The 19,460-nt window shown below is 35.6% G+C and overlaps 1 protein-coding gene across 2 annotated transcripts in view; it reads left to right on the top strand.

Annotated features, from left to right (window-relative positions):
• AGMO (alkylglycerol monooxygenase) overlaps positions 1-19,460 on the top strand; it is a 188,126-nt gene that overhangs the window by 97,972 nt on the left and 70,694 nt on the right. For both annotated transcript variants that reach the window (XM_009086013.4, XM_018909473.2), the window contains exons 6-12: positions 223-289; positions 1,780-1,845; positions 1,950-2,029; positions 2,930-3,064; positions 3,562-3,678; positions 10,683-10,765; positions 11,907-12,012. In XM_009086013.4, coding sequence (XP_009084261.1) covers positions 223-289; positions 1,780-1,845; positions 1,950-2,029; positions 2,930-3,064; positions 3,562-3,678; positions 10,683-10,765; positions 11,907-12,012 — 654 coding nt within the window. The remainder of the gene's footprint in view (positions 1-222; positions 290-1,779; positions 1,846-1,949; positions 2,030-2,929; positions 3,065-3,561; positions 3,679-10,682; positions 10,766-11,906; positions 12,013-19,460) is intronic.

Below are 19,460 nucleotides of genomic sequence, written 5' to 3'. Positions count from 1 at the left end.
CAAAAATAAATTTAATTTATAACTTGTATTTGAATGTTTTTAATGAAAATGTTTGTAACTGTAATAGAGTGATATGGTTCAGAAAAAGATACTTCACTTCTTTTTATGCAGTTCTCCAGAAGATGAACATCCTCTCTTTAGCTTTTCCTTCTTTTCATTCCCTTATTTCTTCTTGGTCTTACACAGTATTTTCATGTTTATTGAAACTTTACATTTTTTAAGGTTATCACCAAACTTGGGCCTCTGGAATGGATACTTAATACTCCCAGTCATCACAGAGTTCATCATGGTAAGATAAAGTGGAACCTCTTATTCCTTTTGTTTTTCTCAGGGTCACTATTTGTATAGTTATAGTAATATACTAAAATTTTTCTGTAAAATTTGTTTTACATAAAGATTTTAATTTTCACCTCTACTTCAGAAGTGGTCCCTGTTCAGTTAGAAATTTCACATTTTTAAAAATAATATAATCAGAACTTACATTTATTTTAAACATTTTTATGTTTAAGATTAACTATTGATCAGAAATTAAGTCTGGTTAACATTAAATAATTTGAAGACTTTGAGGAAAAAAATTCAATGCTTCTAAGTATGAAGAGTGATAGAAAAATGTCTCATCCTTCCCTGACTACTGAATCATCAACAAACACGCTTTTGCACTCAAATTCAAGCCCTGCATATGTGAAAAGCATGGCTAGGTCTTAGAAGAACTTTTAAATATTTTAGTGGAATTTGATTTCACCTGTTTGAATTATTGGTAAATCTCACTTCACAGAAGTGCATGGTTGATTTTTATCAGTATTCAGAGGGCTTCAATACTGTACTGCATGTGTAAATTGTACTAATAACTCCACTGCATACTGAAAAATGTCATGAATGTATCTGAGACACAGAAGTGGATTTCACAGATGTCCTTAGCTGTCCTTAGTGTGTAGAGTTTTAAAATAAGTTTTTTAAAAATTGGGGGAATGGAAGAGCAGTTTGAAACAGACTCAAATGGAGTTACTTGTGCAGAGGATGTTACCAATGTTTATTGTATCGTCAGGATCACTGTATCCACAGTGGTTGTGCTGTAAGTGTCTACTCCTTAAATTTTGCACAACTAGTGGTAATTGTCAGGGAGACACTCTGCTCTTGTTTGCTCAGCTGTAAATCTGATGCTCTCATCCTGACTGGAGTCAAGCTAAATCATTACAGAGCTGACCAGGGACTGTGCAGTTGCTCCAGACTATCTCCACAAACTTAGGGATGTGTAACCAATGTTTCTTCACTCATAACTTTGAGAGGACTACTTATATACAAATACATTCCCTAGAAAACAAAGAAGGATCAGTTTTCCTCAAACTGAAATTAATAGTGCAGGATCAGACATATGACATAGAGGATAGAGACACCTGACAGATATATTAATGAGATAACTACACATATATGTATTTAGAATCTATTTTCATAGGTATAAACTGATGGAATAATTTTTGTTTGCTTTTTAGTTTATCTTTTATAAATAAATTTTGACCTGGTTTTAGTCTCGGAATTTCAAAGAAATTTTGGGCATGACACATTGGGTTTGTGTGTTTGAATCTGAACAGAAAGAGAGCCATAAGGCTATGAAGGAAAAAAAGAAATATGTATAGAAGTGTGAGGAGTGGTGGGTTAGCTTTCTTTTAAAGTTATGTTTAGATTATAAAGTGATGCAGATGATGATTTTTTTCCTTCATAATTCAGTTCCTAGCATTCTTATTTATCCCATTACTTGTCTCTGGTTGATTTCTATTATAGGTAGAAATCCTTACTGCATTGACAAAAATTATGGTGGCACTCTTATTATCTGGGACAGGATATTTGGTAAGTAGAAGGAGGTGTTCTCTGTCATGCTAAATCAAGGTGGAAAAAATATGTGTACTTTTGAATTTGATTGTTTATTATTCTTTTTTTTCTTCTTCCATCAGGAACATTTGAGGCCGAAGATGCAAAAGTTGTATATGGCTTAACACATCCAGTAAATTCATTTGATCCCATCATGCTCCAGGTGCTATAGTTTTCATAATTGGTTCTGATATCTTCAACATTCAGTCATATTCAAAAGAAACTTCTCTCTCAGGCACAGTTGAGGCCATCCTTGCATTGCTTACCAGTCAATTACATTATCTACAATTTCGTCAGTATTCCATTATGAGACAGCCATTACTACTCACTGCATTGAGTGTATGCAGAGCTTGTAGTAATCATGAAAATATATAACAGTAAAATTAACAAATAATTAGAACAGTGATATATAAGGTGTCGGACTGAATGAGGTGTTTTGTAGTGCAATAATAAACAGCGAAACACAGACAAAAGCATATAATAAAAAAAAGAAAACTAATTAGCGTGGTGCTTCTTAGATTTATTGGTTCAGGTTTCACTTAAGATAGGTAAAAATTCTCTGCAAAAACATGAGAAACAGTGGAGTCCATATTTTCTTTTCATGATTGTTCATCCGAGGAGGAGTCTCAAAGAAAGAGAAATTTGCTGTCAGGGCTGTCATGGCTGGAAAGTGGGAGGATGTGCAATTATATCCATTTCAGTCAGATACTAAGTAATTTCATTACTGAGAGTGTGTCATTTCAAGGTCCCAGTAACCAAATCATACTGCATAAATATAGCTGTACAATATGCCACTAAATACTCAGGAGTGATTACAGGAGACACAAATGGAAAAACAAATTTTCCTCTGAGAAGTCATTGTAATCCTCACCAAATTAACCAAGGGCTTCATATTGCTTTTGCCTATTTGCCAGGTTTTCTGAACTGTCTTTGTCTATTTATAATTTATTCTCTTTACAGAGTTTGAAAAATTATTTATTTGAAAACTAAAAATTAATAAAATACAATGTTTTATTAATCTTTATTTTGCGAACAATGAAAAATTGCTTACTTTTTTTTTCAGTTACGTCCCTTGGCTCATATTTGGAACACGTTTTGGGCCACACCTGGATTCTGCAATAAGCTTTCTGTCATATTCAAAGGGCCAGGCTGGGGACCAGGCAAACCTAGACTTGGCCTTCCTGAGGAAATCCCAGTGGTAAATAGAACATGCACAGGCTTTCAGTTGTGTGTAATTTACTTGGGCCTCTTAATGCTACTGGATCAATGTTAGAAACTCTACACATGCTATTTTAAATTAGCAAATTAGCAGTCATAAAGCATGGGGGAAGATGAATTGGGAAAAGAAACTGAAGGAAATGAATGTTTTAACTGTGGGGTTTTTTTCTTTTTATTTGACAGAAAAAGCGTGGTTTTTTAAGTTATTTTTTCATTATTCATTTCCTGAAGAGATTTTCAATTTTTTTTTTCTATGGAGTACAGTAATTTTTCCTTTTTTTTTTTTTTCAGCTTTGGGCATGCACAAACACTCAAAGTTAAACTGACTCAAACTAGGTAGTACATAAGTTTGACAGTAGATTATCTTTCTTCAATTAGCTGTCACTTCTTTTGTGTTTGTAAGTGTAAAGAATATTAAGGACCAACCGCCCAGAGCAGATCACTCTTGAAGGCAAGTAACTGTTTTGCTTCATACAGATCACTGGAAAAGAAGTTCCCTTCAATCCATGGGTACCAGCTTATCTTAATTGCTATGCACTTGTACATTTTGCTGTAATAGTGGACTTGTACATCGAACTTCTTGCTTCTATGACTGTAAGTAATTCCTTCCTTTATGAAATAATATCTCCTGTTAACAGCAATGACACACAACATGTTTAAATATTAAAGGATTGGGCAGCAGCTCTACAGCCTTATATACTTGAACTACTAAAATAATAGCTAGTTTCTGTAAAAGAATTAGCCTAAATGGTGAAATATATAATTCCATGCTATTAAATATACATTTGATATTGTTTAGTAAACAGTTTTTAATAACCATATCAGTTATTAATAGAAATAATTTGCCTAGAAGATGTATGTGTCTGCTACAGTTTTTAGTACCTGATAAGGCTTGAAAATATGGAGCTTTAAGATGTTAAAATTGGTCATACCATTAGATGCCCAGACTTCAGAAGGAAGTTTGCAATGGCCTTCCAGTGCTTGCAGATGGGTAGGTTGGTGTCAGCAGGAGTTCAGAGTTGGAGGAGCACAAAGTCAGGGCAAATTTTTCTTCCAGTCTCCAACATACAACAGCATTGATAGAAGCACAGCAAAGACAGGCATGTATTTATCACCACAGACTTGCCTGGTGGGACCTCCATGGTGACTAGTTTTTCTATGGATAGCCAGCAGCCTGTTCAGGTGAGCCACAAGGCCATGTCCACCTAAAAGAAATGAGACATTAACTGGTTCCAAGGTTTCACATCCTTCCAAGCTCCTTTTTTTTCTTCCTATCTTTCTCCCTCATGTACTAAAGCTAAAATTTCGTAGTTACGAAGCAGGGATTTAATGGATATAATATTCCCACAAATAAGTCAGAGACCTCTCAAGATGTACAGAAACACCACAAAACTCTATTAGCTTGATAAAATGTCCTTTGTTCTTCTACTTAAACCCTTTCTAAGACCCCCTTAGTTAAAGAGCAGTGCTCTTGCTGTGTTTGTGTCACCCACGTTGCCACATTCCAGGACAAGGCTGAAGAACCCGAGGGGCCCAAAAGGCCCCTTGAGTTCTTTAGCCTTGTCCTGGCATGCTCACCTGGCAATCTCCAGCCCTTGGCCAACAGTGGTCACTGTCCCCTGCCCACCTCATTGGACTCTGCAGGATGTATCATTCCTGGTATAATATAAAAGCTACCTCAGGCATATCCTTTGGATTAGAATGGAGTTATTCTACGTACCATGTTTACTTCTGCAAAGGGTCACACTGCAATTGCAAGGAATTAGGAGATTGCTAAATCATCTGAGGCTTAGTCTATTATAAGGACAGGAAATTAAGCCAAAGGTTTGAATAAATACTTCCAAAATACACAAGTCAAACAGTATACATGACTGCTAATGTTCCTGTATTGAGAAAAACCTCTGCAATATTTTCCAGAATACTTCTATATTCCTACATTTGCATAAGAATCAAACTCTGTGCTTGAGTTTTTTTCCATTTGTTTCATTTTGCACTTGGATTGTTTGTTTTTGGTTTTTTTTTCTTTTCTTTACTCTATGTTGTTGCTTTTAGCAGCCAGAACTAAGGAGTCTGATTTTTTTTTTTTCTATTTTATTCTTTTTTCCTTTGGCCTTTTTCTGGTCCTGGAAGGAAAAATGGATGGTCCACATTATTTTATCTGCTGGTAATTGCAGCTGTTTAAGAATAAGTAATAAAGTTGAAAAAAGCACCCAAGCCCCAGATAATCACTAAATTCTTTCAGTCATGGAGGAAACATCCTGAAGGTCCTCCATTTATGAACTTATTGTAGAAAAACAACTAGAAAATTCTCTGCACAAAACTGTAGGGTAATAAGGTAGTAAGGATAAGGAGAGCACAGGGGCCTGGAAGCACCTCATCTCAGGACATAAACTTTCAGCGTGGGTGTAGAAAGTGCTGGTCCCAAGGCAGAGTTCCAGCATTGCTCTGCAGTACAGTGGAGAAGCTGTCATGAGAAGGAAGCTTGTGTATGAATAACTTTACTTGGCAAAAAACCTTTCTTCAATATCAGTTTTCCACTACACTGAGTTATGAAATGTCTATGGATACAACTGGAACGTTCTGTCTGGCTATGAATTATGTCATAACTGTGGCATAGCTCCATAAATGGAGAAAACTAACTGTTTTCCTCATCTTTAGGTATAAGTTCCATTTCATAACAGCCATAAGACACAGCACACAGCTATTACATTTCTCAAGTGATTACAGTTGCTCAGTGTTTGGTCTCACGCCCTGTAGAAGTGTTAAATTTCTCTATCCATAAAGAGCAACCATATACCTTCTGTCTGAATGACCTACATTTAACTTATGAAAAGAGCAAAACAGGAAAGAACAAATATATATTTTCCACAGGAGAGAGCATGCAGTGTTTGTTTTCTGTATAGTAATCTGCACTACATCCAGCGAATAAAAATTGCTTTCTGAGCTCTGAACATCTAGATCTGATCCAAAGCTCCTTGAAGAAATGGGATTTGGATCAGTCCCAGAGAGAGTGCTAGGAGTGTAAAACTGCAGTACATTCAAAGCAAAAGTCTCATAGCTCCAGAACTTCAGGTATCATATAAATCAAAGTGAAGTGCACCTTAAACACATTTTGCAGTGTCTTTTTTTTTTACTGTTAATAGATACTATAACATTTACTGTGCCTATAATTATATGAATATGTGAACAGTTTCAATTAGATGGAAATAGATAGATTTCTTGAAACTTAAGAACACAACTACTGTATCCATTCAGTAGGACATCACCAAGTACAGTGTATGTAATATTGCTAAGAATTAACTTTGTTTTTCTAGGAATTCTAAGGTAAATTCATACAGATAACGACACCTAACAATTAAAAATTCATAGCATCATATTAGCATTTCTAATTTGAATGTATCTGATCATCTGATATATGAGATCAGGGCAACTGTTAACTTATGAAATGTGTTGACATCATTCCTAGAAGTTCTTTTGAAGCACTGGACAAATCAGAATGAGAAAATGCATCCATGTTATTCTTCCAAAGGCAACCTAGTTCTTTGCAGTATAAAAAGTCAACTTTGAATATTTCAATGCTTATCTAAATATATATTTGAAATAACATTTCCTTTGTTTAAATGAATTAGTTTTCTTCATTACTAAAAAACCATAAAATACTAATGCTATGGCATTCCATTGATTACAAAGCCGTGCAAACTTCTTACTAAATTCTATAATCCTCTTCCTCCCCCCCACCCAATTTTTGAGGCTCAAAGATATTTTTAAAGCTTTAAATGAAATGAAATTCCAACAGAAATATTTTTTTCTGCTTGATTGGAGCCAATAACCACATTGCAGAGTTGTGGCTGACTTGTAATTGGGGAACCTGCTGTGGTCCCACATGCTTCTCTGTTTATACAAATACTCCAGTATATAAATACTCATTTATTTTATATATACATCCATGCATACTATGTTTGGGTGGAACAAGGATGCTAACACTAATTAAGGTGTAAAAGGCGCATTCTTTTTGCTCTGCTGTTTGCAGTGCATAGATTTAATATATGATGTTAGTTTAATGATATAACCCACTGACTATTTTGTTGATTTTGGTAGAGTAATGCCTAGAAAATGGATGCCTCAGCTGCCAGCATCCACTTCATAGGGTGATACATGTTTGAAAGCAAATAAAAGAATCAAGGCAGCATATTACTATATCACTGAAACTGTAAGAGAAAGTTAGGGAAGCAAACTAACAGTGGTAAAAATTACACTCTATGGCTGGTTTTATAAAAGATGTTATTCCCAATGGCATCATGGTGTATTTCACTGAAAATTTCTTGGCAATCCTTGACTAGCAGTACAAATGAGGAAATTTTTTTGTTGTATGTGAATGTGGTGTGTGTACCTACAGGGAAGGGTAACTTGCACCTTCTATCTTAATGATTCCCAGTAAGGATTTCTGCCTCACCCTTGACCACTCCAAAAGCTGATGTTTTGGGAAGTGGAAGGCTGCCACACTGTGCTCAGGCATTACAGTGCCATGCTTTTGCATGAATCTGATGATAGCCAGTTTGAAATTACCCAGGATCTGCTGGTTGTGCTTTAGAGTCCTCCAGTCCTTCACATTCTGGGCCAGAGTGCATGCTCACCATAGGGAGTTTTACAAATAGCTAGTGTTCAAAATAGTATAGGTCAAGTAGGAGTGTGTCTGAAGAGAAATGGAAATTGGCCTGAAAAAACAAGTCTGTAAAATATGATCACACCTGGCTCAGGTAGTTACTATGCCAAAGAACCTCATATAGCATTTTAACCATTTAAAGATAAAGGCTTGTTTACATTTGAGTTTGATTTTTTAAAAAGTTATTAGGTTGCTTCAGTTCTTCTGATTTACGAACAGACATTAAAATGTATTTCTGTTTCCATTTTATTTCTGGAACTCCATGTTTAAGACTGATCTGAAATTTATTAATTTCCTGTCAAGTTCTTAGTATGTTCTTTATTCTTCCGTGTTAGATATATGTGGAGGATAATTTTAATTCTTTTTCTGTTCTAGTAATGTAAATTAAAGTATATCTTTAAGCTAAAAAAAAAGTCCTTGATAGAAGTTATAGGTAAAACCACCACTAAAATATGACCCAAAATTTTCTGGTTTTGGGAAGCATTTCCGTCATCCACTCAAATCCAACTCTTAATGCAGTACCAAATGTAGTCCTTAGGCTGCAATCTAACTAATGGCAAGAAATGGAATTCCTGAAGTGCTTAGCTTATCCCCACATTCCCAGTGTGCTCTCTCCACAAGTTTCAGCAAAAGCTTACATTAATAACAGGTTTTAGGGCACTTCAGTGAACTTAAAGGCAGGTAGAATGAATCAGCATTATCTTACCTGCTTCTATCAGTTTTCTGCAGCTGGAGTCACAAGGAAACCCAGATGCCTGGGAACAAGCTAGACAGCTTGGGATCACTGAAGGGCAGAAAAGTTTGAAATCATGCAGCTCTTTAAAACTGGAAACTAGGGACACCCTTGCTCATTCATAGCATGTACTGTTGAATCCTTCCTGAGGACAGGTATTAGCACTTGTATGAAAACATTGCAGTTTCATTCATTTTCCACAAAGTGTCATTTTAGCCATATATTGTAATGTAGCTACTCCATGACTTGATGGAAATCTGGATTTGATGCTTAGTTCTCTTTCCTGCCTAAGAAGATACAAAACCTTGCTTCTCTAGTGTTCTACCACTCTGGGAGCATTTTTCAGGCAGTCTGCAGGAACTGGTACATCACAGTGGAAACAAAGAAAAATCAGACCCACCTGGCAAGAATAAGTAGACTTTTAAAAAGGTGAAATTTTTCAACTTAAAAGTGAGGACAGTCTTTAAGGAGAAAAGTCTTGAATTTTGGTCTTTGTTCCCTGGAAAACTCTTTTATTAGACAAACAGCAATCTTTGAAAAGCCTGTCAAAGCATTTCTAAGAAATTTATGTTTGAGTTCCCTTATGCCTGTGCCAAATCATATTTTTCTTTGCTCACTTCTTGAATTTTTGTATGACCCAGATTGTACAGGAAGCTGAAGTGGAAGTTGAACTCAGTATGGCTAGATGAGCAGTTAAAGTACTCCTCATTTAATTAAATTCAAATAGAATTTATGATTTTTACATGCCTGATTTTTACAAAAAAGCTCTGTCCAAACATTTTGCCACTTCAAAACAAATTACTCCTATTGTTAACAGTGAAAAATTTATCTAAGGAGGAATGGAACAGATTGGTAACGTGGAAATGCAGTAATAAGTTTGATTCTCACCTGGCACAAATCTGTGCAACAGAGTGGCTTGACAGGTGTCATTTGTGAGAACTGTGTTCTGGCTTGTAAACTGGTGAGGCTGCTGTTCAGTTTGCTCATTGCTGGGATTGAGTTTTCTTTGTTCAATAACTGTTGAGGATATCTAAGTAGGTGTTTGTGATGCTTCAGTAAAACAACAAAAACTCGCCCAGACTGAATGTGTGGTTTGATGTCTTTTGCAAACATGGGCACTCTAAGTTCACACAGCTGTAAAACTTGAGAGTATCCTCCTGTGGCCTCCCATGCTCACAGATACTTACCTTAGATCTCTTTGAGGGGTTGGGGCCATGACCGAAGGAAGTTGGGCATGTCACTGAATGGGATTTATGGAAATCAGGGCAGACATTTGTGGAGTTTTATTTTTCCAATGCCTGCAAATGAAGCGCAAGATGCTGTTCATAAACTCTTTTGCTGCTGAAGCAGAAAGGATTTCTGTAACTCAGTCAGGTCCAATACTTCTGGGGTTTTTTTGTTTTAATAAAATAAAACTAAAAGCTTTTCAAAACTAATATTTGAAACAAAGTCAGGGAGGGAAAAAAGGAAACTGATTAAATATTTGATTTTCAAAGGCGGTATTTAACAAATTTTAAAAATTAAAACTTTACAATCAAAATAATTTTTGTTTTTCTGAATTTTGTTTATGTCATTTTGATGTAAATTTTAAGGACAGAAGTCCTCATGCTGCGATTCATCTAAATACTCATGCACATGTTAATGTTTAAAAGTGTTTTAAGTCTGGTTGAAGTTAATGATATGAGCTAAAAAGTTTTGCTGACTTGGGAACCAAGTGTCGAGTTGTCATGAAGGGAAAACATTAATTTTGTTTCATCTTAAACATGATTATGTCATGTGAGTTGGTATTCTCACCAGTACATTGGCATTTGTATCCAGTGGGATTCAAAGATGGCTATTGTAAAGACCTGGTAACATAATATGAAATTTAAAGACCAAGTTGCTGGGATTTTTTTCTAGAAGTAAGTTTCTTCCCTCTTGAGTAGAGTCAAAAGCAAATCAAATAACTTTGGGGAAAAACAACATAGGACAGAAGGGGATAACATTCAACATTAATACAGTATTCAGGAACCAACTGTGAACATGGTTACTCCAGGTATGAGTGCTATCCATAGCAGATTTTTTTTCTTTAAAATTTAAAGTAGCAAATTACTTTAAAAGGGGACACTTGCTTCACTCAGTAAGTTCAAGCTACTGTTCTGTAAAAACACCATTTCTCTCTAGAAAATTACTCTACATGAATTTTTTGCTGCCTTTTAACAGATGTTATCACAGGGAACAGTTCTCTTGAGAATTGGCTTTATCATTCTGTCCCTGGCATCTTTTGGACTACTTATGGAGAACAAGTAAGATACAAAATATGTGGGGATTTTATTCTTTCATTATGGATTTTTTATAACTATATGTAAATCTCAGAAATTATATCAATAAAGAGGTATAATCACCCAGACCCACACATGGCTGTCTGTTACTAGAAAATAATGATAAATGACTAGCCAGCACCTAAATCCAGGATTGTTCCCATAGCAAGAAGTGACTACATTTGTGTTGTCCCTTGCAGAAAGGTTTTGGGATGGCTCTTCATGTCTTCCTCTGTGGTTGCATTTCCTGGGTCCCCTCCTCTGGGTTTGGGATAGTGGCAGGCGAGTGGGACCTGCCAGCTGTCTGAGGCTGTTCCAGGTCAGATTGTGTGAGCCCTGTGTAACATGCCATAGGTGCCAGATACAGTGATGGTATATGAAGAGCACACAGTGTAGCTCAGAGTGGGCTCAAAATCATGTGAAAGATGGTGTAGACTTGAGACTAAAACTTAATCAGTATGGCTTCAAATGAAATTGGATCTCAAATACACCAGGCCAGTGAAATACAACATGAAATAGTCCCATATGGGCACTGTGGCCCTAAAGAAGAGAAATTTGCATCCACACTTTCTTACAAAGAAATTATTTGCCCTGACAGAGAAGAAATGTGGAGTAGAAGTTTCCTTTGAGGCTGAGGTGCCAGTACTGCTTTGCACCTGCTGTTCACTGTGTTTTCAGAAAGGAGTACCTTTCACTTTTAAGGACTGAACAGTTTAATTCAGATAGGTAAAAATCTGTAAACATGCCAGACATGTGAATAACCTAGGGAGTTAATAAAGAGGCATTAGTAAAAATTGACAGAAGTAGACCACTGAAAAGATTCTGAATGACTTAAGTAGCAGTTCTCAGAATTTTGTTGTGGTAGTTTTTGAGATTAAATGACAGTAACTAAATATACAGCTCCATTCATGTTAGTTCAAATATATTTTGCAAGTATGGGTATTCTCACCACCAGCAATTCATGATTGAAGTCAATGTAAGGTATATATCATAAAAACTTTAAGTTTAAGAAAGATGACTAGATACAAGTGGAGGATGTCACAAACTAATTCTGTTTTCTCTTTTTCACTGAACTTAGCAAAGAGTAAAAGCCTGGATGTTAATCTGGATTGATTCCCTTTTCTAGGTCCAAAGCAGGAATTTTGGAAATCATCCGCTGTTTAGTCTTCATAGTTGTTTACAAACATGGCCACTTTAGGAGTCATTTTCCCTTCTTGGGCTATGCATATGAGGTAAGACATTTATTTTAAAATGTCTATACTGATTATTCTACATTTTTTATTTTTTTACAAAAAAGAAACACTAAAAATTTATATTTTACTATCTTATTTTTCATTATGCTATTTGAATAGAGTATTTTTTTCCTTATCTCATTGTTTGTCACTTTTTATGATTATTTTGTAAGAAAATTATTCCAGTTCACTACTGAGATATCAGTTATCCTTGGAAAAACGGTCATGAAGGACTGCATTTACCACTTCTTGCAAAAATAATTTACTTGTGTCCACATACTTTGAAGTGAATAATAGTAATGCATTGCTGAATTTCGATTGTTTAATTCTCCTTTTATGGGAGAAATATGAAAATTCTTGGAGGCTGAAAGATTTAAATAGAAAGTATCTTGCTCTGCATTAATCCTGTGCCTCAGAAACAGACTTTTAGCCATTGACAAGGAGTGGATACAGGACTAAATAGATCTGTGGTCTGATATGTGTGGTTACTTCTGTGTCCTTAGCATTTACTTTTATCCTGTTCATGCCTTTTTCTTTTTATTATTTTCCTTTCCAGTACAGTTGGTATTTCGTATCTCTTTTAATATTATCACAATGAAATAACAATAGTCACTGTTAGTATTCCTATCTGAACAACATTACCAAGCTACTTACTTTTGATTACCAAAGAAAAATGATTATTCATAACCACAAGTTTATGAATGGGTGGCTTGATTAGTAGAATCTCATCAGAAGGTTACTCTTTTGGCTTAAAATAAAAAAAAATCAAAAAAAAAAAATCAAAGAAAGGAACTGAAGATCAAAGTAGGAATTGAGACCCAAACAAGTTCAGAATGGTTCTTTTGACTTCAAATATATGCAAAATTTATAGCATCTTTCCAAGTTGGAAGTGGCCTTGCTTCTCCTGCTTTTCTAAAGAAAATGGAATTAGAAAAATGAAAAAAAATCTACTGCTGCTGTAGGTCTGGGAGGTTTTTCTGTTGTTTTGTGGGATTTTTTTCTGCCTGGGTTGGAAAACAATAGCTATTGGACAATATTTAAAGCTAAATAAATGCCACTAATTGAGAATTGTTTAGTTTCTCTCCTGCCCCCCTGTTACATTATCAGAGCTTTGGTGTATAAATCAAATGGTTCTTGAATTCCTTTGATAAGAGTCTGCAAGAATTTAGCAGCTATTTTAAGAGGTTTACTAAAATATAATTTGGAAATTGTTTGTAAAATTTCCTTAGTTGCCTAATACAGTAGAAAGGCTTGAAGTAACAAATTCTAAAAATTTTGGAACAATTTAACTTGCCCTTGAGACATAGCTTTCAGACTTGAATTATTTGGCTATTCTGACTGAACTCTGAGAATTATGTCATTATATATACCCTCAATACCTGCCCTGCTGAGTACTTTATTTGTATATAAAAGTGTCTCTTACTAAGAAATGAGTAGAAGAAAAAGATTAGATTAATATTCCTATTGTTTATAGGGAATTCTATAGCTTCCTTCTCTTTCATGAAGAAGAAAATAAAATGAAGTGGTTCTTGCTCTGTTCTTTACATGTTACTGTTATTAAAAGAAATACTTTATTGCCATCTTGAGTTCTTCTCTGTTGTTCTTTCCTATACTTTCTTCCTTGTGTTTATTCCTTCATCCTTCATATTGCAGTTATTTGTTGTTCTGTTTTTAGTCTTTGTTTGACACTGACTATGGACTGTAGTCCATTTTTTACAAGAGACAGGACTACTTGCACACAATTTTTCATTGAAAATTCTGGAAAGAGAGGTGTCTTTCAAATAATTTGCTTTTAGGCATAACAGAATAAATAATGTTACTTAGTGATGCCAATATTTCCACCCTTGACATTTTACCACAAATCATCAATTTCATGATATTAATAGCTTTTGTGATCATAGTAGAATAATAGAATAGTTTGGGTATGAAGTATAAAGATCCTCTAATCCAATCCCCTGCAATTAGGAGAGACATCTTCAACTACATCAGGTTGCTCTTAGCCCCAGTCCACCTGATCTTGAAAATTTCCAGGGATGAGGCACCTACCACCTCAGTGGACAATTTTTTCCAGTGCTTCACCATCTTTACAATAAAAAATGATCTCCTTTTTGTAGTCTGAACATTTGTAATGAACTTCAAAATGTCCCCCATTTTAAAATTAATGACCCACTTTTAAAATAAATGATCCACTTTTTCTCCCAATGTATTAAATGCATGGTAGGCATGTTCTTATGGGTCTAATGGAATTTAAGTCAAAATAAATTTTAAAAAATCTGAGAGATTTCTGGGGATTTTTCAGTTCATGTTGAAAAGTCTTCAAACAGTAATGTCTTACCTCAATATTGATGTGATCATTTTGAACAGCAGTACCAGAAAGCGAAAGAAATGCATAAACAGATGGTTTCTCCAGAAGTTAGGTCTAAAATTTATACTAAAAAATGTTTCTGCTCATCACTCAAAGTTGCTTATCCTTCCTAATATAATAACATAGGTAATCTGCTTGCTTTTAGACTTCCTTTGATCTTTTTCGCTTTCATTCTTTTACAAATTTTAATAGGTGTAAATTTGAACATTTATTTAACCATTTTGTTTTCTTCATCTAAATATCTTGTCTTTAACATACACCTAGATTTAGCTGACTTTGGTCTTTTTAATCTAATATTTCTAGTAATCATAACCTGTAATATGCTCAAAGATGTTGTCTTTACATCTTCATCCTTGTATGTTACCAAATTAACAATTCTTTAGTTAGCCACTATTAAAGAATGAAAGCACAACATCATGTAAGAGAGCACAACATCATGTAACATCATTTGTGTTGACTTTTTCTATAAATTAGGCCTTCAAGGGCATGATTACTTAAGGATAAAGAAGTGTTTTAAGAATCTGACAAACTATTCTTTCTCAGAATTCTTAAGTTACTGTTGCATATTGCAGCAGATAAGTGCAAGACTGATTTTACCAACAGCATGTTCAATAATGAGTGAAAAAGTATGTTACTGTTTTCCATATGTGTGGGGGATTTTCTGCTACTATGTTTCATATGTTCCTATTTCTCAAGACTACTTTAGGACCAGTGAAGATTTCTAAAGAACATATCCTTGTGATACTATTTGAAGGGTATTCTAACTGCCAAAAATAGGTGCTTTAAACTGAAAATGATTGTGTTTGGCTCTTAAGGAGACTTGACAATTACTGCATTGGAAGAACACCTTCTGGGGGGAAACTAAATGGGAAACAAAGAAGAAATGAGAGGAAACTAGGGGGTCAGTTAGAGACGGGAAAAGAATGGAGGAAACGAGGAGCAAGCCTTTCCCACTTTGCCATTAGATTAGCTCAGGTGGGCATGAAAAAAACAGCTGAAGATAGCAATCTGAGTAGAAGGAGCAGTCCTGCCTTCTGGCTCTTACCTTCCTTGCTGCCCTGCTAACTGGCTTTGCCGTCTGGGCTGATTTAGCCAGACAAGATTTTTTTCAGGTAAGTGATTCAAGAAAGTTTCTTAATGCTAGGGAAGGAGGAAGCATAATGATGTTATAGTTGTGTAAGAAAGAAAGACCTCTGCTTTTGCTAAAGCTGCAGTCTTAATATGTTGTTTTCTGTGTCTGCAGCCAAGTAAAATTAGCATTGGCTCCACTGATGCTTTGAAGTTGTGTGTTACCAGACTTAGTTCCTTATGAAAATTTTGTTATTTTTCTGATCATTTAAATATATTTTCCTCCCTGCTATTGTATTTGAATTCATATATGATATACTCATGGGAATCTCTCCCAGTGTCCTTTTCTTCTCCAAGAAAATAATTTGAAGCTATCATCACTACAAAAGTTACCACAGGAGGTGGAACAGTGTAAATTCCTCAGCATGGATTTTCAGTTTCTTTTCCTGTATATATTTCATATGGATGATTAAGTGAATGTGGAAGGGGGAGGGAGTGAAGTTTTTTGTTGTTGTTTCTTTGTTTGAGGTTTTATGTGTTATTTGTTTATTTAAGAAAAAAGTGGTGATATATGAGGAAATTTTTATATCGTAAGAAAATAATTTCTTGGGTGGAGGTCAATAAAAATCTTGGTGACAGGGAATATATTTGACTGGTTTGAAGAGCTGGTGTGTTTCTTTTGAGAATCTGTGCTGCCACATCCTATACTAGTTAGCTTTCTTTAGGCTGATTACTTCATGCCTGCATAATGTGATGATTGTGTGTATTACTAAAGCCAAATCATTTTCTGTCAGACTGGAGCCTCCTAACCACCTGGAGGTAGCAGAAAACATTGCTTGTGTGTTCAGTTATGTGACAGTGCAGCAGGCACGATATGTAAAAATAAATCTGTGATGATGGTCCACCTCTTTAAACTGTTTCCATCCAACTGCTCTGGTTTGGCATCAGCCAGCATATTCCATGAGCTGAATTTGGTCTAACACTGGCTGTTATTTGACAGTAGTACTAATGAGGAGCAAGTGGAAATGAGAGCCATTGACATGTTGTTGGAACTCTTGTTTTAAATGTTTTCACCAACTCTCATAGTAGCTGCAACTTAGACTCTTAAACTAAGAGGCTAGGAGTGAGGAAGAGGGAGGAGGAAATAGATGTCTGTCGTGATGTGTTTATCTTTTACCTTTATTGGAACTGAGGCATTGTATCTAAGAGTTAATCTTTTCATTCTGACTTCTGCATTGAAACTTAATGAGCTGCCTGGCTATGCTAGGTTGGCTGGCATGTATTAATTTACAGGTAGGAAGGACAAAAAATCTAGGGCAACTTTCATGGTGGAAAAGAGAGAAAAAGGGAGGTTTTATACATGTGTGATGTTTTAAATTAATAACTTATTTTCTTTTCTATGTCGGCATGTGGTACATTAGAAATATAACCAGCTTTGGAAGATATACAGAATCTTGTGCTGCAGGGTGTAATTCAACCTTTAACTAATGAAGGTAGAAATGAGCTTTATTGTGGTCAAATAGCTTATTTACTCCTCGAGAGTATCTAAACATGGTAGATGCAGCTGTTCCAAAAACTTTTGGAGACAGTATTCTGTACCAAATGGACTGCTTCTCTGATCTTTGATGCAATTCTGGTATTTCTTATGGCATGGAATCTAATTGGTCTGGATAAAATATACAATATCTCTTTATTAAAGAACTGATTTACACTGTATCGTGTGTTCCACAGAAGTCCCTCTTAATGTGATATATTATCACACTACTTATTTTTCCTTTCATCATACAAAGAGTTGCTGTTACCTCACTTGTTTCTTAGTATAATTTACCAGTGTTGGAATACTGACTTATGAGTACAGACATAAAACAAACATTTACTCATAAGAACTTATTTCCACATCAACGATAGTTTTCTGCTCTGTAGCATTTTTCTTGGTCCCTCGTTAAGATCATCTGTGCCACATTTCAAAGAGCCGCGTATCCCATATTTGGTTTCCATTAAGGTGAAAGCTCCATGCCCTGTGCTATGATTTATGACCTCAGCATTTCTGCAGTCTCTGTGCCATAACTAGATTGGCTGGTGTATTTCAAATATATTTTAGAAATGAAACTGGGGATGGAAGGAAACTCTGCTGCCTATGATAAAAAGCCTTGTCAACACACATGGAATTAAACAAACATGCATTGTAATCGTTTTTTTCTATGTTAGCTTCATTCAGAAAAGTTTGCTATGCCATGCAGTGTATCCCAGGGACTGGACTTTTAATATTCTTGACAACTGCCCTAAGGGGAATAATGTCCCTTAGAAAAAGTCACAGTAAAATCTGGCAGTAGATTAAGTTAGTTTCCACTTAGGTGTGACAGCAGAGTCATTACTGATTTTAGACTTAGCCAGTTTGAGAGTCGGCTTCACCACCATCAACTAAGGACTATGATGTATAGTTCCAGATGCTCTGGCCAATTGACCGTAAAATTGCTCTGCATTTCTGGCAGAGCAGTTGAGCTGGAGCTTTTAAAATCTCCACTCCCTGAGCTCAACACCCTTCCCCCTCTGCTTAAAAGCTGCTCATTATTCTTCTTCTGCCCGCTGATCTTAGCAAAAGAAAAACTTCTGGAATCAATTAGAAGTGTCTGCGCTTGATGAGATTTGCACGTGAGTTCGGAATTGCGAGGCTTTGATAGTGTCAGCCAACAGCTGCAGTTTCAGGTGGTAAATCTGGGAAGGAATTTTCCAGGGTTTATTTACAATCATAAAATAAAACAAAAATCAAGACAAGTTGGAAACCATCTAATGTGTTGTTAAAATGAAGCCTGAATTGGGTTATATATTTATTTTTTCTGAAAAAAAAGTAAACTGGCAGTTTATTATCAGGATCTTTTCAATTACTTTGCAATTACTAGGCTGTATAGAGCAGCTGTAATAAAATGCAAGCTATGGTCTGCTTGCTGTAGTTTTACCTATGAAAGAAGCATCTGCTATTACTTTTGTCACTTTAATTGTTTGACAAGACACGGAGGTAGTCATACTTAATAGAAATCAGAAGCATACAGTCAAAGATAAAGCAAAGGTAGTACTCTGAACATAGAAAATACATGTTCACATATACTGACTGAAATGTTGTGTTTTCTTTTGTCAACACTTGCACTCATAGATATAAAGTTTATTTTCTAACCCTTCTTATCCCAAAGCAGTCAGTGATTGGCACGTAGCTGTATGCAGTGTTTGCATTTTAAAAGTAACAGCCATGCCAATGAGATTATTAATGTTCAGTTGTATATCTGAGGGTGTCTGCAAAAACGAAGATCTAGTTTTTCACACATCTTGTTACTGATGTAATTTGGTTTGTAAGTCAAAGCAAAATTTTTCTATAAGACAGTAATCCTACAAACCCTGTCAAACTGCATTCTTTTCTACATCATAATAACACATGGATAATGATAGAGATCTCCATACTAGCAAATCACTTCACTGATCTTAGTCCCTAGTGACAACTGACATATTCCACATGGGTAGATGTTTGTCTGTGTAACTGTAGTTGCAGTACTAGAGTATTTTGTTTGGGGTTTTGGGTTTGGTTTTTTTTTGTTGGTTTTTTTTTTTTGTAAGGCACAAATGCATGAATTTGTTTCATACCCCGTATTTCCACAGATGTAGAAGACTCATATTTCCTACTCTTTACAGAGCTATTGCTTATTGATCACTTTACACTCTCATAAATGTTACGTTCAAGGTTGATTTAAAGATGTCATGTCAAGTACATTGCAATGTCTAAGAGTCAAAGGCAGGGTAAGATGGGCAGTTTGTGAGTCCTGGATGAAAGACATTGGCTTACTTGTGGAGATTCCCCATGCAAGCAGGTCATGTGGGGAGAAACAGAAGATGCAGTCTGAGGGGTGCAGAAGGGATCTCCCAGCCATGAAGAACACCCCTGAGTGGGGAGCCTCCGGCATCACTGTGCATGGCCAGTGTGTGTGTGTTCTCTGGGCTGTCTTTAGCCCATCAAGCTCACCCACAT

The sequence above is a fragment of the Serinus canaria genome, chromosome 2 (genome assembly GCF_022539315.1).
Source record: "Serinus canaria isolate serCan28SL12 chromosome 2, serCan2020, whole genome shotgun sequence".
NCBI classification, from domain to species: Eukaryota; Metazoa; Chordata; class Aves; order Passeriformes; family Fringillidae; genus Serinus; species Serinus canaria.
Note: the sequence above shows the minus strand (reverse complement) of the source record. Positions and strands in the feature narration are given on the sequence as shown.